Below are 21,674 nucleotides of genomic sequence, written 5' to 3'. Positions count from 1 at the left end.
CACACACACACACTCTCTCTCTCTCTCTCTCTCTCTCTCTCTCTCTCTCTCTCTCTCTCTCTCTCTCTCTCTCTCTCTCTCTCTCTCTCTCTCTCTCTCTCTCTCTCTCTCTCTCTCCCTTTCTCTCTCTCCCTCTCTCTTTCACATGTGGAGAATCGTGAGCCACAGATGGAGTAGGAGTTTGGATCATAGATATTGCTTTTACATATTAGGTTTGGGAGAAATGAGCTGGAGACGGTGTGTGTGTCAGGGGGGCTGTCACGAGCACACAAACACACACACCACACACAGAGCCCTCTGTATGGATGCAGTGGCAGCCCTTTATTGAGCTGTGGAGTGGGCCTGCTAGACTGGGAGGTCTATAGCTGTCTGTAGTGGTCTCTGTAGATAAGGGGCTGTCTCAAGTGAAGTGGAGAGCTCAGAAAGCCAAGGGAAGGTAGGGTGGTCTCATCCATGTCTAACTAGGGGTGATGAGGGGACTCAGTGGGAAGTTCATGGAGCGAGTTTGGAAGTGTTGATTGAAAGTTTGGTTGGAAGGGAGTGTGTGTTTTTGTGTGTGTCTGTGTCTGTGTATGTGTGTTTCTCTCTCTCTCTTTTGCTCTCTCTCTGTCTGTGTCCTCACCTCCACCTCCAATTCGTTGGTTGCGTCCCGTAGCTCCATGGGGACAGTACACTCCAGAGTGTTCCCCACCACAGTCACGCTCTCACAGGTTCTGTTAGACACCTTCAGCACCTCCCCCTTCATCGCCTCCACATCCACACGGCCTGGCACCTGGAGAGGGAGAAAGGGAGAGAGGGAGAGATGGATAGAGGGAGAGATGGAGAGATAGGGAGTGAAGGAGAGAGGGAGAGAGGGAGAGATGGAGAGATGGAGAGATAGGGAGAGATGGAGAGAGGGAGAGATGGAGAGATAGGGAGAGATGGAGAGATAGGGAGAGATGGAGAGAGGGAAAGATGGAGCGATGGAGAGATAGGGAGTGAAGGAGAGAGGGAGAGAGGGAGAGATGGAGAGATATGGAGATAGGGAGAGAGGGAGAGATGGAGAGAGGGAGAGATAGGGAGTGAAGGAGAGAGGGAGAGAGGGAGAGATGGAGAGATGGAGAGATGGAGAGATGGAGAGATGGAGAGAGGGAGAGACGGAGAGGGATCATATGCACATGCAGTACTACATCATCTTCAGTGAGTCCTTCAGTATTCACTCAAAGACATGCATGCTGGGAGTGGAAGTGACTGAGGCATTGGTTGTGGTGTCATTACTGTTCTCGTGAGCCCACCGCCCTGGACAGAGACAAAAGCAGAGACAAAAGAAGACTGTGCATCTACATACACACTAACTAACCCTTTGTCCCTGAGGGCTCTTCTTGACAGGAAGAGAGGATTTATAGACAATTAATCTCACTTTCACACAGACTGCCTTGGCTACTCCCTCCCCCCCCACACACACAGCTCGGGTGCTGCTCACTCTGCCTGGCTGTGCTGTATGAGTGTAGCAGAAGGCCATAAAGAGAAGGATCATTCCTCGCGTGACATCCTGGGATTTTCAGATTTGACACAGGGCCACACCTGTTCCTAAACCACACTACAGTACACGTCAACTAATGCAGTGCATGTGAACACACATACACACATACACACGCACGCATACACACATACCAGGGCCACTAAGACAAGAACAAACTCTACAGTATTTGAACACATACAAAGCATACTGAATAATACGTACAATACAATCTGTCATCTGATGTCTGTACCCTGAGGTTGTAACATATTTAATGCTTGGGTATGGAACATTGAAAGTACCATGTTCCATAGAGAATAACTATTAAAAATTCTGCCACTCCTATCCAAACGAACAGTCTGTGTGGTGCTAATCTGGGTTGAGATGCTTGTTAACCTCATGAAGCGATCTGCAGTGATACACCAGCCAAGACTAATAACGTTATCATGAGCCTGACCACCAGTCTTTTTGGGGCAAAGATATCAGATGGCCCCAAATGTAGCCTGTAACAGTGTAACCCAGGGCGATGTGTGTCCCCTGGGTAATGGGGGCTCATAGGGGCTTGTCTGGGATGGGGAAGGTGATTGGTGGGGGGTGGGAGGCAACTGAGAGAGGGGAGGAGGGAGGAGGATTAGACTGTTGGGCCAAGGCCATGCCTGGGAAAAAAAGGATCCTGTGCGACCCACTCCCCACAGCTGCCACTAACCATAGGGCCTCATTTTTTTTCATTGTTTGAAAAAAAGTTTTTCTACCCAGAGAAATGGGGTTGCATGTTCAAAACCCGCCATTAATATGTCAAGGGCTTTGACCTCGGGAACTTGGAACAATGTGGTGAGTTGGAGAGAATACTTGGAGAAGACGAGAGGGGCCAGAGGAGTGAGGGAGGGAATTGTGGGGGATGGGCGATGGGAAACGGACTCCTTTTCCTGTTTTGTTTCAGTATTGTTTCCTTCAAACCTCAGACGGCGCGGATGAGTCAGCTCACAGCCTCGAGGTGAGCCGGAGAGCAAGGTGTCGTTAACTCCAATCAGGGTTCAATCCCATTTGAATTTAGCCAATTCAGGAGATCAACAGACACTCTGTTCCAGAATAGAAACTCTAAGTGCCATTTGTTTAAAATGAGGATTTTTCCAATGCATGAATCAAAATTCAGTTCAGTTTCTGAATGGATTCATTGGTAACTGAACTGACCCCAACCCTAGACATCACTACAATGAAGAGGTAGTGGTGGGGAAAGGGGCATACTAATCCTTCACATGAATATTAGTTATATTCAGCCAATTCAGGAGGTCAGTTGAGACCCAGGTAGAGAACAGAAAAGTGACATTTATTTCAATGATCTGACATGTCTCACCTTAATCTCTAGAATGCTCTTGTTGCCCTTTGATGTGACGGTGGGTCTCTGAAAGTCCTCGAAGCGAGGGTCCTCTACAAACAGCAGGTCAAACTGGGGCGTGGAGAAATCATCCAGGACGAACGCCACCTTGGTGACCACAGGAGTCTGCAGACCCAGGTCCTTCAGGGACGGGGTGGTACACAGGATGGCCAGCCTGTCCTCACCCTTGATGCAGTTCTGGAGGGAGAACACTCACACAGCATAAGTAACACACACACACACACACACACACACACACACACACACACACACACACACACACACACACACACACACACACACACACACACACACACACACACACACACACACACACACACACACACACACACACACACACACACACACACACACACACACACACACACACACACACACACACACCACAAGTTAAGAGAAACACTCTTAAAAAAGCCTATAGCGTTTACCCTGCTGTCACATAACAAGTACACATACTAATCCTTCACATGGCAGATGCTTTCATCTCAGGGCATATTACACACTTTCTAGTTGTACAAACTATCCATTACAGCTCCATATCTACAGCTGCTGTGGGGTTTAAGTGCCTTGCTCCGGGGCACAACAGCAGTGTGTTTATACCACCCTGGATTATAACCAAAATGCCTCCCATCACTAAGACCTATTAATCGCCCAATTGAGAGCCACATAAGAGAAAGAGTCTTTTTTCACATTTTATTTAAAAAATAATTATATCCTCAGAGACAATGGATGTGTGTATGTAATATCTTCTTATACATAAGAGAAAGCCACCTTATTTTCCTCTACATAAAGGTTGTGATGGTGCACTATTCAAATTATTCCACCCTCTGGCCTCCGATTCCAAACAGACGCATTGACACCAAGTGTGTTTGAAAGTTGCTCTGTTTCTCTGTTTACATGGCGATGAAAGTTGTGTTGACATGTCATTCTGTCAGATAGTTGTTTCCATTTGAAATGCTTGAAAGACCATTAATCTGGTCCAGTTCCTATTTCTACACTCATACTGCAGGTATGCTGTTCTGTTTCCACATCTCTACAACCTAGTCAGTTGTATAGGGAAACTGTATATACAGGGGATACCTAGTCAGTTGTTTTTCCCTCCTCATCAATCCACATACAATACAACCTTTATAGGCAAAGGAAAAGGGGATACCTAGTCAGTTGTATAGGGAAAGGGGATACCTAGTCAGTTGTATAAGGGAAAGGGGGATACCTAGTCAGTTCTATAGGGAAAGGGGGATACCTAGTCAGTTCTATAGGGAAAGGGGGATACCTAGTCAGTTGTGTAGGGAAAAGGGGGATACCTAGTCAGTTGTATAGGGAAAGGGGGATACCTAGTCAGTTGTATAGGGAAAGGGGATACCTAGTCAGTTCTATAGGGAAAGGGGGATACCTAGTCTATAGGGAAAGTTGTATAGGGAAAGGGGGATACCTAGTCAGTTGTATAGGGAAAGGGGGATACCTAGTCAGTTGTATAGGGAAAGGGGATACCTAGTCAGTTGTATAGGGAAAGGGGGGGATACCTAGTCAGTTCTATAGGGAAAGGGGGATACCTAGTCAGTTGAATAGGGAAAAGTTGTATAGGGGGGATACCTAGTCAGTTGTATAGGGAAAAGGGGGGGATACCTAGTCAGTTGAATAGGGAAAAGGGGGATTCCTAGTCAGTTGAATAGGGAAAAGGGGGATACCTAGTCAGTTGAATAGGGAAAAGGGGGATACCTAGTCAGTTGAATAGTGGTCCTTCTGTAGCTCCGTTGGTAGAGCATGGCCCTTGTAACGCCAGGGTAGTGGGTTTGATCCCCGGGACCACCCATACGTAGAATGTATGCACACATGACTGTAAGTCGCTTTGGATAAAAGCGTCTGCTAAATGGCATATATTATTATTATTATTATTATATTATTATTATTATTATTATATTATTATATTATTATATATTATATTATTATTATTATTATAATATTATTATTATTATTATTATTATTATTATTATATTATTATTATTATTATTATTATATTATTATATATTATATTATTATTATTATTATTAAAATATTATTATATATTATATTATTATATTATTATTATTATTATTATATTATTATTATTATATAGAATAGGGAAAAGGGGGATACCTAGTCAGTTGAATAGGGAAAAGGGGGATACCTAGTCAGTTGAATAGGGAAAAGGGGGATACCTAGTCAGTTGAATAGGGAAAAGGGGATACCTAGTCAGTTGAATAGGGAAAAGGGGGATACCTAGTCAGTTGAATAGGGAAAAGGGGGATACCTAGTCAGTTGAATAGGGAAAGGGGGATACCTAGTCAGTTCTATAGGGAAAGGGGGATACCTAGTCAGTTGAATAGGGAAAAGGGGGATACCTAGTCAGTTGTATAGGGAAAAGGGGGATACCTAGTCAGTTGAATAGGGAAAAGGGGGATACCTAGTCAGTTGAATAGTGGTCCTTCTGTAGCTCAGTTGGTAGAGCATGGCGCTTGTAACGCCAGGGTAGTGGGTTCGATCCCCGGGACCACCCATACGTATAATGTATGCACACATGACTGTAAGTCGCTTTGGATAAAAGTGTCTGCTAAATGGCATATATTATTATTATTATTATTATATTATTATTATTATTATTATTATTATATTATTATATTATTATATATTATTATATTATTATTTATTATTATTATTATTATATTATTATATTATTATATTATTATTTATTATTATTATTATTATTATTATTATTATTATTATTATATTATATTATATATTATATATATATTATTATTATTATTATTATTATTATTATTATTATTATTATATTATTATTATTATTATTATTATTATTATTATTATTATTATTATATTATTATTATTATTATTATTATTATTATATTATTATTATTATTATTATTATTATTATTATTATTATTATTATTATTATTATTATATTATTATATATTATATTATTATATTATTATTATTATATTATTATTATTATATAGAATAGGGAAAAGGGGGATACCTAGTCAGTTGAATAGGGAAAAGGGGGATACCTAGTCAGTTGAATAGGGAAAAGGGGGATACCTAGTCAGTTGAATAGGGAAAAGGGGGATACCTAGTCAGTTGAATAGGGAAAAGGGGGATACCTAGTCAGTTGAATAGGGAAAGGGGGATACCTAGTCAGTTCTTGTCATGCAGGTGAAAGAGGACCCAAAAGCGACTTGGCGAAAACAGAGTCTTTAATCCAGTAAAGTAAATACAAACAAAAAACACAACTTTCACTCGAAATGACGAGGACAAACTGGAGACTCGATCTTGAACAGCAGGTGAACAGCAGGTTGCCTCGGGAAGGCACTTGAACCAGACAGACTCAGACACCTGCTCACCACGCAGCATCTGAGGAAAACACGACACGACAGGGCGATACACAAACACAGCACGGTGAATTCTAGACAAGGAACCGACAGGACAGGAACGGAACACAAAGGAAGAAATAGGGACTCTAATCAGGGGAAAGGATCGGGAACAGGTGTGGGAAGACTAAATGATTGATTAGGGGAATAGGAACAGCTGGGAGCAGGAACGGAACGATAGAGAGAAGAGAGAGCGAGAGAGTGAGAGAGGGAGGGGAGAGAGAGGGATAGAGGGAAAGAACCTAATAAGACCAGCAGAGGGAAACGAATAGAATGGGAAGCACAGGGACAAGACAAGATAATAAATGACAAAACATGACAGTACCCCCACTCACCGGCGCCTCCTGGCGCACTCGAGGAGGAATCCTGGCGGCAACGGAGGAAATCATCAATGAGTGAACGGTCCAGCACGTCCCGAGACGGAACCCAACTCCTCTCCTCAGGACCGTAACCCTCCCAATCCACTAAGTATTGGTGACCCCGTCCCCGAGAACGCATGTCCATGATCTTATGTACCTTGTAAATAGGTGCGCTCTCGACAAGGACGGGAGGGGGGAGGGAAGACGAACGGGGTGCGAAGAAAGGGCTTAACACAGGAGACATGGAAGACAGGATGGACGCGACGAAGATGTCGCGGAAGAAGCAGTCAGGATTGACGACCTGGGAGACACGGAACGGACCAATGAACCGCGGAGTCAACTTACGAGAAGCTGTCGTAAGAGGAAGGTTAGTGGAAAGCCACACTCTCTGGCCGCAACAATACCTTGGACTCTTAATCCTGCGTTTATTGGCGGCTCTCACAGTCTGTGCCCTGTAACGGCAAAGTGCAGACCTCACCCTCCTCCAGGTGCGCTCACAACGTTGGACAAACGCTGAGCGGAGGGAACGCTGGACTCGGCAAGCTGGGATGAGAACAGAGGAGGCTGGTAACCCAGACTACTCTGAAACGGAGATAACCCGGTAGCAGACGAAGGAAGCGAATTGTGAGCGTATTCTGCCCAGGGGAGCTGTTCTGCCCAAGACGCAGGGTTTCTGAAAGAAAGGCTGCGTAGTATGCGACCAATCGTCTGATTGGCCCTCTCTGCTTGACCGTTAGACTGGGGATGAAACCCGGAAGAGAGACTGACGGACGCACCAATCAAACGACAGAACTCCCTCCAAAACTGTGGCGTGAATTGCGGGCCTCTGTCTGAAACGGCGTCTAACGGGAGGCCATGAATTCTGAATACATTCTCGATAATGATTTGTGCCGTCTCCTTAGCGGAAGGAAGTTTAGCGAGGGGAATGAAATGTGCCGCCTTAGAGAACCTATCGACAACCGTAAGAATCACAGTCTTCCCCGCAGACAAAGGCAGACCGGTAATGAAGTCTAGGGCGATGTGAGACCATGGTCGAGAAGGAATGGGGAGCGGTCTGAGACGACCGGCAGGAGGAGAGTTACCCGACTTAGTCTGCGCGCAGTCCGAACAAGCAGCCACGAAACGGCGCGTGTCACGCTCCTGAGTCGGCCACCAAAGCGCTGGCGAATAGACGCAAGAGTGCCTCGAACACCGGGATGACCAGCTAACTTGGCAGAGTGAGCCCACTGAAGAACAGCCAGACGAGTGGAAACAGGAACGAAAAGGAGGTTACTAGGACAAGCGCGCGGCGCGCAGTGTGCGTGATTGCTTAACCTGTCTTTCAATTCCCCAGACTGTTAACCCGACAACACGCCCATAAGGAAGAATCCCTCGGGATCAGTAGAAGCCACAGAAGAACTAAACAGACGGGATAAGGCATCAGGCTTGGTGTTCTTGCTACCCGGACGGTAAGAAATCACAAACTAGCGAAAAACAACGCCCAACGAGCTTGACGGGCATTAAGTCGTTTGGCAGAACGGATGTACTCAAGGTTCTTATGGTCTGTCCAAACGACAAAAGGAACGGTCGCCCCCTCCAACCACTGTCGCCATTCGCCTAGGGCTAAGCGGATGGCGAGCAGTTTATTACCCACATCATAGTTGCGCTCAGATGGCGACAGGCGATGAGAAAAATAAGCGCAAGGATGAACCTTATCGTCAGACTGGAAGCGCTGGGATAGAATGGCTCCCACGCCTACCTCTGAAGCGTCAACCTCGACAATTGTCTAGTGACGTCAGGAGTAACGAGGATAGGAGCGGACGTAAACGTTCTTTTAGAAGATCAAAAGCTCCCTGGGCGGAACCGGACCACTTAAAACACGTCTTGACAGAAGTAAGAGCTGTGAGAGGGGCAGCAACTTGACCGAAATTACGAATGAAACGCCGATAGAAATTAGCGAAACCTAAAAAGCGCTGCAACTCGACACGTGACCTTGGAACGGGCCAATCACTGACAGCTTGGATAGCGGAATCCATCTGAATGCCTTCAGCGGAAATAACGGAACCGAGAAAAGTAACGGAGGAGACATGAAAAGAGCACTTCTCAGACTTTACGTAGAGACAATTCTCTAAAAGGCGCTGTAGAACACGTCGAACGTGCTGAACATGAATCTCGAGTGACGGAGAAAAAATCAGGATATCGTCAAGATAGACAAAAACAAAGATGTTCAGCATGTCTCTCAGAACATCATTAACTAATGCCTGAAAAACAGCTGGCGCATTGGCGAGACCAAACGGCAGAACCCGGTACTCAAAATGCCCTAACGGAGTGTTAAATTTTCCACTCGTCCCCCTCTCTGATGCGCACGAGATGGTAAGCGTTACGAAGGTCCAACTTAGTAAAGCACCTGGCTCCCTGCAGAATCTCGAAGGCTGATGACATAAGGGGAAGCGGATAACGATTCTTAACCGTTATGTCATTCAGCCCTCGATAATCACGCAGGGGCGCAGAGTACCGTCCTTCTTCTTAACAAAAAGAACCCCGCCCGGCCGGGAGAGGAAGAAGGCACTATGGTACCGGCGTCAAGAGACACAGACAAATAATCCTCGAGAGCCTTACGTTCGGGAGCCGACAGAGAGTATAGTCTACCCCGAGGAGGAGTGGTCCCCGGAAGGAGATCAATACTACAATCATACGACCGGTGAGGAGGAAGGGAGTTAGGACCGACTGAAGACCGTGCGCAGATCATGATATTCCTCCGGCACTCCTGTCAAATCGCCAGGTTCCTCCTGAGAAGTAGGGACAGAAGAAACGGGAGGGATGGCAGACATTAAACACTTCACATGACAAGAAACGTTCCAGGATAGGATAGAATTACTAGACCAATTAATAGAAGGATTATGACATACTAGCCAGGGATGACCCAAAACAACAGGTGTAAACGGTGAACGAAAAATCAAAAAGAAATAGTCTCACTGTGGTTACCAGATACTGTGAGGGTTAAAGGTAGTGTCTCAAATCTGATACTGGGAAGATGACTACCATCTAAGGCGAACATGGGCGTAGGCTTCTCTAACTCTCTGAAAGGAATGTCATGTTTCCGAACCCATGCTTCGTCCATGAAACAACCCTCGGCCCCAGAGTCTATCAAGGCACTACATGTAGCACCCGAACCGGTCCAGCGTAGATGGACCGACAAAGTAGTACAGGATCTTGATGGAGAGACTTGAGTAGTTACGCTCACCTGTAGCCCTCCGCTTACAGATGAGCTCTGGCTTTACTGGACATGAATTAACAAAATGTCCAGCAACTCCGCAATAGAGGCACAGGCGGTTGGTGATCCTCCGTTCCCTCTCCTTGAGTCGAGATGCGAATCCTCCCAGCTGCATGGGCTCAGACTCTGAGCCAGAGGAGGGAGATGGTTGCGATGCGGAGCAGGGAAACACCGTTGATGCGAGCTCTCTTCCACGAGCCCGGTGACGAAGATCTACCCGTCGTTCTATGCGGATGGCGAGAGCAATCAAAGAGTCCACATCTGAAGGAACCTCCCGGGAGAGAATCTCATCCTTAACCACTGCGTGGAGTCCCTCCAGAAAACGAGCGAGCAGCGCCGGCTCGTTCCACTCACTAGAGGCAGCAAGAGTGCGAAACTCAATAGAATAATCCGTTATGGACCGTTCACCTTGGCATAAGGAAGCCAGGGCCCTAGAAGCCTCCCCACCAAAAACTGAACGGTCAAAAACCCGAATCATCTCCTCTTTAAAGTTCTGGAACTTGTTAGAGCAATCAGCCCTTGCCTCCCAGATAGCTGTGCCCCATTCTCGAGCCCGGCCAGTAAGGAGTGAAATGACGTAAGCAACCCGAGCTCTCTCTAGAGTATGTGTTGGGTTGGAGAGAGAACACAATCTCACACTGCGTGAGAAAGGAGCGGCACTCAGTGGGCTGCCCGGAGTAGCAAGGTGGGTTATTAACCCTAGGTTCTGGAGGCTCGGCAGGCCAGGAAGTAACAGGTGGCACGAGACGTAGACTCTGGAACTGTCCAGAGAGGTCGGAAACCTGAGCGGCCAGGTTCTCCACGGCATGGCGAGCAGCAGACAATTCCTGCTCGTGTCTGCCGAGCATGGCTCCTTGGATCTCGACGGCAGTTACGAGCGTCTATGGGTCCATTCCTTGGTCGGTTCCTTCTGTCATGCAGGTGAAAGAGGACCCAAAAGCAACTTGGCGAAAACAGAGTCTTTAATCCAGTAAAGTAAATACAAACAAAAAACACAACTTTCACTCGAAATGACGAGGACAAACTGGAGACTCGATCTTGAACAGCAGGTGAACAGCAGGTTGCCTCGGGAAGGCACTTGAACCAGACAGACTCAGACACCTGCTCACCACGCAGCATCTGAGGAAAACACGACACGACAGGGCGATACACAAACACAGCACGGTGAATTCTAGACAAGGAACCGACAGGACAGGAATGGAACACAAAGGAAGAAATAGGGACTCTAATCAGGGGAAAGGATCGGGAACAGGTGTGGGAAGACTAAATGATTGATTAGGGGAATAGGAACAGCTACGATAGAGAGAAGAGAGAGCGAGAGAGTGAGAGAGGGAGGGGAGAGAGAGGGATAGAAAGAGGGAAAGAACCTAATAAGACCAGCAGAGGGAAACGAATAGAATGGGAAGCACAGGGACAAGACAAGATAATAAATGACAAAACATGACAGTTCTATAGGGAAAGGGGGATACCTAGTCAGTTGAATAGGGAAAAGGGGGATACCTAGTCAGTTGTATAGGGAAAAGGGGGATACCTAGTCAGTTGAATAGGGAAAAGGGGGATACCTAGTCAGTTGAATAGGGAAAAGGGGGATACCTAGTCAGTTGAATAGGGAAAAGGGGGATACCTAGTCAGTTGAATAGGGAAAAGGGGGATACCTAGTCAGTTGAATAGGGAAAAGGGGGATACCTAGTCAGTTGAATAGGGAAAAGGGGGATACCTAGTCAGTTGAATAGGGAAAGGGGGATACCTAGTCAGTTGTATAGGGAAAAGGGTGATACCTAGTCAGTTGTACAACACATTCAAGTACAGCGGAGTCAATCACCACCTTCCGGAGACACCTGAAACCCCACCTCTTTAAGGAATACCTTTAAGGATGCACTATTGTTAAGTGACTGTCCCACTGGATGTCATAAGGTGAATGCACCAATTTGTAAGTCGCTCTGGATAAGAGCGTCTGCTAAATGACTTAAATGTAAATGTAACTGAAATGTGTCTTCTGCATTTAACCCAACCCCTCTGAATAATAACATTCAGCCCATATGGCCACTAGGTCATTTGACTGCAATAAAGGGCCTCCTATAATGGATGGCACAGCACACAAACACAGTGAATCACTTTCCCGGGCATGTAACCTCCCTCTTTTTTCTAGTGTGACACGTTTCTCCTGCCTGTCACATGTGGCTGGCCATGGCTTTTCTTTCCTCTAACACAACTCGTGTGCAGAGTCACTGGCTCAGATTTCTGCTACGCTTGTAATTTCTGGCTGCTCGAGTCTAACTGGAGATGGAGGAAGTGGTGCTGAATGTGGTTAGTAGCCCGGAGGAGATGAGGATGGGTACTAGATTCTGGAGTCGCAGGCCCCCATGCTTCCTATATACAGCAATCTGCCTATATACAGCAATCTGGTGTTCCTTGTGGAACTGTGTGTGTTTTTAATAAAGGACTCCTGAAAGTGCACCGGCAGCTGATTCACCGTAGCCTCCAGTCCACACAGCTGTGAGGTGGACAAAACTAGTCCAACTCTGCCCAAAGTAGACAGCCAAGTGTAAATGTTTGCAGTGTGGTTAGGGGCCATTGATATTGTATATTTACCTAGATGGCCCACTAAAGCAAACATCTCCTAGAATAATGGAATAAATCTTTACTATGGAAAGCTTGACATATGTCTTAATATTCCAAAAACCTGTGTTCGACAGTAACTGGGACGAATGGATATCATTCACAAACCAGTAATACCTGATTAACTAAAAATATCTTGTTAACAATACAATATGAAACAAAGATAAATTACGTATGATATTGCCAACTACTTTAATGTTTTTTTCATTGGCAAGATTAGCACATTTAGGCATGACATGACAGCAACAAATGCTGACACTACACATTCAAGTATATCTGACCAAATTATTGAAAGACAAGCATTGTAATTTTGAATTCTGAAAAGTGAGTGTGGAAGACGTACATTTTTTGTTGTTGTTTTCTAACAACAATGAGAATCCACTGGGGTCTGACAACTTGGAAGGAAAATTACTGAGGATAATACATTACGATATTGCCACTCCTATTTGCCATATCTTCAATTTAAGCCTACTAGAAAGTGTGTGACCTCAGACCTGAAGGGAAGCAAAAGTCATTCCGCTACCTAATAGTAATATACTGCTCAAAAAAGTAAAGGGAACACTAAAATAACACATCCTAGATCTGAATGAATGAAATATTCTTATTAAATACTTTTTTTACATAGTTGAATGTGCTGACAACAAAATCACACAAAAATGATCAATGGAAATCAAATTTATCAACCCATGGAGGTCGGGATTTGGAGTCACACTCAAAATGAAAGTGGAAAACCACACTACAAGCTGATCCAACTTTGATGTAATGTCCTTAAAACGCGTCAAAATGAGGCTCAGTAGTGTATGTGGCCTCCACGTGCCTGTATGACCTCACTACAACGCCTGGGCATGCTTCTGATGAGGTGGCGGATGGTCTCCTGAGGGATCTCCTCCCAGACCTGGACTAAAGCATCCACCAACTCCTGGACAGTCTGTGGTGCAACGTGGCGTTGGTGGATGGAGCGAGATATGATGTCCCAGATGTGCTCAATTGGATTCAGGTCTGGGGAACGAACGGGCAGGCCAGTCCATAGCATCAATGCCTTCCTCTTGCAGGAACTGCTGACACACTCCAGCCACATGAGGTCTAGCATTGTCTTGCATTAGGAGGAACCCAAGGCCAACTGCACCAGCATATGGTCTCACAAGGGGTCTGAGGATCTCATCTCGGTACCTAATGGCAGTCAGGCTACCTCTGGCGAGCACGTGGAGGGCTGTGCGGCCCCCCAAAGAAATGCCACCCCACACCATGACTGACCCACCGCCAAACCGGTCATGTTGGAGGATGTTGCAGGCAGCAGAACATTCTCCACGGCATCTCCAGACTCTGACACGTCTGGCACATGTGCTCAGTGTGAACCTGCTTTCATCTGTGAAGAGCACAGGGCGCCAGTGGCGAGTTTGCCAATCTTGGTGTTCGCTGGCAAATGCCAAACGTCCTGCACGGTGTTGGGCTGTAAGCACAACCCCCACCTGTGGACATCGGGCCCTCATACCACCCTCATAGAGTCTGTTTCTGACCGTTTGAGCAGACACATGCACATTTGTGGCCTGCTGGAGGTCATTTTGCAGGGCTCTGGCAGTGCTCCTCCTGCTCCTCCTTGCACAATGGCGGAGGTAGCGGTCCTGCTGCTGGGTTGTTGCCCTCCTACGGCCTCCTCCACGTCTCCTGATGTACTGGGCTGTCTCCTGGTAGTGCCTCCATGCTCTGGACACTGCGCTGACAGACACAGCAAACCTTCTTGCCACAGCTCGCATTGATGTGCCATCCTGTATGAGCTGCACTACCTGAGCCACTTGTGTGGGTTGTAGACTCCGTCTCATGCTACCACATCAGCCAGGAAGCATAGGAACTGAGAAGTGGTCTGTGGTCACCACCTGCAGAACCACTCCTTTATTGGGTGTGTCTTGCTAATTGCCTATAATTTCCACCTGTTGTCTATTCCATTTGCACAACAGCATGTGAAATGTATTGTCAATCAGTGTTGCTTCCTAAGTGGACAGCTTGATTTCACAGAAGTGTGATTGACTTGGAATTACATTGTGTTGTTTAAGTGTTCCCTTTATTTTTTTGAGCAGTGTAAATAGGAAAGTCCTCTTTACTGGCTCAAATAGCCAACCAATCAGCCTGTTACCAAAGCTTAGTAAACTTTTGGAAAAAATGGTGTTTGACCAGATGCAATGCTATTTTACAGTAAACAAATTGACAACAGACTTTCAGCACGCTTATAGGGAAGGCTGTTTTGTTAGACTTCAGTGCGGCTTTTGACATTATCGTTCAAAGTCCGCTGCTGGAAAAATGGATGTGTTATGGCTTTACACCCCCTGCCATATTGTGGATAAAGAGTTACCTGTCTAACAGGTGTTCTTCAATGGAAGCCTCTACAACAGAATCCAGGTAGAATCAGGAATTCCCCAGGGCAGCTGTCTAGGCCCCTTACTTTTTTCAATCTTTACTAATGACATAAGTAAAGCCAGTGTGTCTATATACGCGGATGACTCAACACTATACACGTCAGCTATTACAGCAACTGAAATCACTGCAAAACTTAACAAAGAGCTGCAGTTAGTTTCAGAATGGGTGGCAAGGAATAAATTAGTCCTAAATATTTATAAAACAAAAGCATTTTATTTTGGACAAATCATTCACTAAAACCTAAACCTTAACGAAATCTTGTAATTAATCATGTGGAAATTGAGCAAGTAGAGGTGACTAAACTACTTGGAGTAACCCTGGATTGTAAACTATCATGGTCAAAACATATTGATACAATATTAGCTAAGATGGGGAGAAGTCTGTCCATAATAAAGCACTGCTCTGCCTCCTTAACAGCACTATCAATAAGATTGGTCCTACAGGCCGTGTTGTCAGGTGCCATAAAGAAGGACTTAGAAAAAATGCAATTGTCTCAGAGCAGGGCAACATGGCTGGCCCTTGGCTGTACACAGAGAACTAACACTAATAGTATGCATGTCAATTTCTCCTGGCTCTAAGTTGAGGAGAGATTGACTTCATCACAACTTATATTTGTGAGAGGTATTGACATGTTGAATGCACCGAGCTGTCTTTTTGAACTACTGGCACACAGCTTGGACACCCATGCATACCCTCACAAGACATGCCACCAGAGGCCTCTTCACAGTCCCCAAGTCCAGAACAGACTATGGGATGCGGACGGTACCACATAGAGCCATGACTACGTGGAACTCTATTCCATATCAAGTAACTGAAGCAAGCAGTAATCAAATTTGATTTAAAAAAACAGATACAAATACACCTTATGGAACAGCGGGGACTGTGAAGCAGCAACACAAACATAGACACAGACACATGCATACGCACACAATAGCATACGCACTATACACATACATACACATGGATTCTGTGTTGTATATACAGTTGAAGTCGGAAGTTTACATACACTTATGTTGGAGTCATTAAAACTTGTTTTTCAACCAATCCACAAATTTCTTTTAAACAAACTATAGTTTTGGCAAGAAGGTGGGGACATCTACTTTGTGCATGGCACAAACAATTGTTCATAGACAGATTATTTCACTTGTAATTCACTGTCATAATTCCAGTGGGTCAGAAGTTTACATACACTAAGTTGACTGTGCCTTTAAACAGCTTGGGAAATTACAGAAAATTATGTCATGGCTTTACAAGCTTCTGATAGGCTAATTGACATAATTTGAGTCAATTGGAGGTGTACCTGTGGATGTATTTCAAGGCCTACCTTCAAACTCAGTGCCTCTGCTTGACATCATGGGAAAATCAAAATAAAAAAAAAAATGGGAAAATCAAAATAAATCAGCCAATACCTCAGAAGAAAAATTGTAGACCTCCACAAGTCTGGTTTATCCTTGGGAGCAATTTCCAAACACCTGAAGGTACCACGTTCATCTGTACAAACAATAGTATGCAAGTATAAACACCTCCTAGAGATGAACGTGCTTTGGTGCGAAAAGTGAAAATCAATTCCAGTACAACAGCAAAGGACCTTGTGAAGATGCTGGAGGAAACAGGTACAAAAGTATCTATATTCACAGTAAAACAAGTCCTTTATCGACATAACCTGAAAGGCCGCTCAGCAAGGTAGAAGCCACTGCTCCAAAACCGCCATAAAAAACCCAGACTATGGTTTGCAACTGCACATGGGGACAAAGATCGTACTTTCTGGAGAAATGTCCTCTGGTCTGATGAAACAAAAACAGAACTGTTAGGCCATAATGACCATCGTTATGTTTGGAGGAAAAAGGGGGAGGCTTGCAAGCCGAAGAACAACTACAGACCAGTATCCCTTCTTTCTTTTCTCTCCAAAACTCTTGAACGTGCCGTCCTTGGTCAGCTCTCCCGCTATCTCTCTCAGAATGACCTTCTTGATCCAAATCAGTCAGGTTTCAAGACTAGTCATTCAACTGAGACTGCTCTTCTCTGTATCACGGAGGCGCTCCGCACCGCTAAAGCTAACTCTCTCTCCTCTGCTCTCATCCTTCTAGACCTATCGGCTGCCTTCGATACTGTGAACCATCAGATCCTCCTCTCCACCCTCTCCGAGTTGGGCATCTCCGGCGTGGCCCACGCTTGGATTGCGTCCTACCTGACAGGTCGCTCCTACCAGGTGGCGTGGCGAGAATCTGTCTCCTCACCATGCGCTCTCACCACTGGTGTCCCCCAGGGCTCTGTTCTAGGCCCTCTCCTATTCTCGCTATACACCAAGTCACTTGGCTCTGTCATAACCTCACATGGTCTCTCCTATCATTGCTATGCAGACGACACACAATTAATCTTCTCCTTTCCCCCTTCTGATGACCAGGTGGCGAATCGCATCTCTGCATGTCTGGCAGACATATCAGTGTGGATGACGGATCACCACCTCAAGCTGAACTTCGGCAAGACGGAGCTGCTCTTCCTCCCGGGGAAGGACTGCCCATTCCATGATCTCGCCATCACGGTTGACAACTCCATTGTGTCCTCCTCCCAGAGCGCTAAGAACCTTGGCGTGATCCTGGACAGCACCCTGTCGTTCTCAACTAACATCAAGGCGGTGGCCCGTTCCTGTAGGTTCATGCTCTACAACATCCGCAGAGTACGACCCTGCCTCACACAGGAAGCGGCGCAGGTCCTAATCCAGGCACTTGTCATCTCCCGTCTGGATTACTGCAACTCGCTGTTGGCTGGGCTCCCTGCCTGTGCCATTAAACCCCTACAACTCATCCAGAACGCCGCAGCCCGTCTAGTGTTCAACCTTCCCAAGTTCTCTCACGTCACCCCGCTCCTCCGCTCTCTCCACTGGCTTCCAGTTGAAGCTCGCATCCGCTACAAGACCATGGTGCTTGCCTACGGAGCTGTGAGGGGAACGGCACCTCAGTACCTCCAGGCTCTGATCAGGCCCTACACCCAAATAAGGGCACTGCGTTCATCCACCTCTGGCCTGCTCGCCTCCCTACCACTGAGGAAGTACAGTTCCCGCTCAGCCCAGTCAAAACTGTTCGCTGCTCTGGCTCCCCAATGGTGGAACAAACTCCCTCACGACGCCAGGACAGCGGAGTCAATCACCACCTTCCGGAGACACCTGAAACCCCACCTCTTTAAGGAATACCTAGGATAGGATAAAGTAATCCTTCTAACCCCCCCCCCCTAAAATATGTAGATGCACTATTGTAAAGTGGCTGTTCCACTGGATGTCATAAGGTGAATGCACCAATTTGTAAGTCGCTCTGGATAAGAGCGTCTTATATGACTTAAATGTAATGTAAATGTAACATCATCCCAACCGTGAAGCACGGGGGTAGCAGCATCATGTTGTGGCGGTTCTTTGCTGCAGGAGGGACTGGTGCACTTCACAAAATAGATGGCATCATGAGGAAGCTTGTGGATGGCTATCTGAAACATTTGTCCCAAGTTAAACAATTTAAAGGCAATGCTACCAAATACTAATTGAATGTATGTAAACTTCTGACCCACTGGGAATGTGATGAAAGAAATAAAAGCTTCAAGAAATCTTTCTCTCTACTATTATTCTGACATTTCACATTCTTAAAATAAAGTGGTGATCCTAACTGACCTTAGACAGGGAATTTTTACTAGGATTAAATTTCAGGAATGGTGAAATACTGAGTTATTTGGCTAAGGTGTATGTACATTTCTGACTTCAACTGAATGTTGAAGTCAGAAACGGTTGTGAAATCTGTTGTGAATGTATTGTAATGTTTTTAAAATTATATAACTGCCTTAATTTAGCTGGACCCCAGAAAGAGTAACTATACCTACTGGATGGCATCTTCTGTTTGCTTTTATTGAATTGTTTCTGTTGTTAATCTTTATTGTTTTTGCTGTATTGTTTTGAAAAAGACGAACAAAATGTCCTTGAGTAAAGATATCCTACAGACAGACATCAAGCCCAAAGTACCACATGGTCCCAGAAATGACCACAAATACATGTTTCTAGTAGTCGTTCTGCACCACAGTACCTATCCTTTCTGCTAAAACATTTTATTAGGTGGCAGGTTTTTACATTTCACTGCAGGAGTGAAATATCTATCACTGAATCAATCAATCAATCAATCAATCGATCAATCAATCAAATGTATTCATAAATCCTACTTTACATCAGCAGTTGTCACAATATGCATTTACAGTAACCCAGCTTGTATTTGGCTGTACTCCTCAGTAGTACAACTAAACCATAGTCATGAACTCAGTTGTCACAATGTTCATTTACACTAACCCAGCCTGTCTTTGGCTGTATTCCCCACTAGAGGCCAACGTTTCCCGGAACCTGGAAGTGTTTTAATAAACATTTCACTGACTCGTCAATACGTTGGCTCTAACTAAATTATTGAACTCAAATTCCCATGAGCATTGTTTCCTCTAACCACAGTTGCCATGGATGGAGAAGCAGGGCTGGTTTTAAGTGTTGCAGAACCTTCCTGTTAGCAGTTCAGCTCCCCTGGACGGATTTCCAAACCCGGGTCGCTATTGAGCAATATCCCAGATGGAGTGTAAAAACAAACACACACACATACACACACTGGCCCTGCAGGCCTCGTTTACTCACACGCACACACACAGACGCACAGACACTCACTCACTAACCTCGCAGGCCCCGCAGGCCCCAATCTGGTGAGTGTGTGTGCATCTCGACAGGGAGCAACTAAACAGCCTACTAGAGGGCGCAACTAAACAGTCCTACTACAGGGAGCAACAAAACAGGCCTACAGGGAGCAACTAAACAGGCCTACTATAGAGAGCAACTAAACAGGCTTACAGGGAGCAACTAAACAGTTCTACTACAGGGAGCAACTAAACAGGCCTACTACAGGGAGCAACTAAACAGGCCTACTATAGAGAGCAACTAAACAGGTTTACAGGAAACAACTAAGGCCTACAGGGAGCAACTAAACAGTCCTACTACAGGGAGCAACTAAACAGGCTTACAGGGAACAACTAAACAGGCCTACTACAGGGAGCAACTAAACAGGCTTACAGGGAACAACTAAGGCCTACAGGGAGCAACTAAACAGGCCTACTACAGGGAGCAACTAAACAGGCTTACAGGGAACAACTAAGGCCTACAGGGAGCAACTAAACAGGCCTACTATAGAGAGCAACTAAACAGGCTTACAGGGAACAACTAAGGCCTACAGGGAGCAACTAAACAGGCTTACAGGGAACAACTAAACAGGCCTACTACAGGGAGCAACTAAACAGGCCTACTATAGAGAGCAACTAAACAGGCTTACAGGGAACAACTAAGGCCTACAGGGAGCAACTAAACAGGCCTACTATAGAGAGCAACTAAACAGGCTTACAGGGAACAACTAAGACCCACAGGGAGCAACTAAACAGGCCTACTACAGGGAGCAACTAAACAGGCTTACAGGGAGCAATTAAACAGGCCTACTATAGAGAGCAACTAAACAGGCTTACAGGGAACAACTAAACAGGCCTACTACAGGGAGCAACTAAACAGGCTTACAGGGAACAACTAAGGCCTACAGGGAGCAACTAAACAGGCCTACTACAGGGAGTAACTAAACAGGCCTACTACAGGGAGCAACTAAACAGGCCTACTACAGGGAGCAACTAAACAGGTCTACTAGAGGGAACAACTAAACAGGCCTACAGGGAGCAACTAAACAGGCCTACTGCAGGGAGCAACTAAACAAGCCTACAGGGAGCAACTAAACAGTCCTAAAGGGAGCAACTAAACAGGCTACTAGAGGGAGCAACAAAACAGGCCTACTAAGGAGTGACTAAACAGGCCTACAGGGAGCAACTAAACAGGCCTACAGGGAACAACTAAACAGGCCTTAGAGGGAACAACTAAACAGGTCTACTAGAGGGAACAACTAAACAGGCCTACAGGGAGCAACTAAACAGGCCTACTGCAGGGAGCAACTAAACAGGCCTACTACAGGGAGCAACTAAACAGGCCTACTACAGGGAGCAACTAAACAGGCCTACTACAGGGAGCAACTAAACAGGTCTACTAGAGGGAACAACTAAACAGGCCAACAGGGAGCAACTAAACAGGCCTACTGCAGGGAGCAACTAAACAAGCCTACAGGGAGCAACTAAACAGTCCTAAAGGGAGCAACTAAACAGGCTACTAGAGGGAGCAACAAAACAGGCCTACAAGGAGTGACTAAACAGGCCTACAGGGAGCAACTAAACAGGCCTACAGGGAACAACTAAACATGCCTGCTAGAGGGAGCAACTAAACAGGCCTACTAGAGGGAGCAACTAAACAGGCGACTACAGGGAGCGACTAAACAGGTCTACTAGAGGGAGCAACGAAACAGGCTTACAGGGAACAACTAAGGTCTACAGGGAGCAACTAAACAGGCCTACTACAGGGAGCAACTAAACAGGCCTACTACAGGGAGCAACTAAACAGGCCTACTACAGGGAGCAACTAAACAGGCCTACTACAGGGAGCAACTAAACAGGTCTAAAGGGGCCTAAACAGGCCTGCTAGAGGGAGCAACTAAACAGGCCTACTGCAGGGAACAACAAAACAGGCCTACAGGGAGCAACTAAACAGGCCTACTACAGGGAGCAACTAAACAGGCCTACTAGAGGGAGCAACAAAACAGGCCTAAAGGAGCAACTAAACAGG

At 45.8% G+C, this 21,674-nt stretch overlaps 1 protein-coding gene across 1 annotated transcript in view; it reads right to left on the bottom strand.

Annotated features, from left to right (window-relative positions):
- Nucleotides 1-21,674, bottom strand: part of LOC124033603 (hepatocyte growth factor receptor-like) — a 116,639-nt gene that overhangs the window by 30,003 nt on the left and 64,962 nt on the right. Inside the window, 2 exon segments of the mRNA XM_046345694.1 lie at nt 623-772; nt 2,853-3,071. Of these exon segments, the coding sequence (XP_046201650.1) occupies nt 623-772; nt 2,853-3,071 (369 nt within the window).

The sequence above is a fragment of the Oncorhynchus gorbuscha genome, linkage group LG01 (assembly GCF_021184085.1).
Source record: "Oncorhynchus gorbuscha isolate QuinsamMale2020 ecotype Even-year linkage group LG01, OgorEven_v1.0, whole genome shotgun sequence".
Taxonomy (NCBI): Eukaryota; Metazoa; Chordata; class Actinopteri; order Salmoniformes; family Salmonidae; genus Oncorhynchus; species Oncorhynchus gorbuscha.
This window is presented reverse-complemented; position numbering and strand designations above follow the sequence as displayed.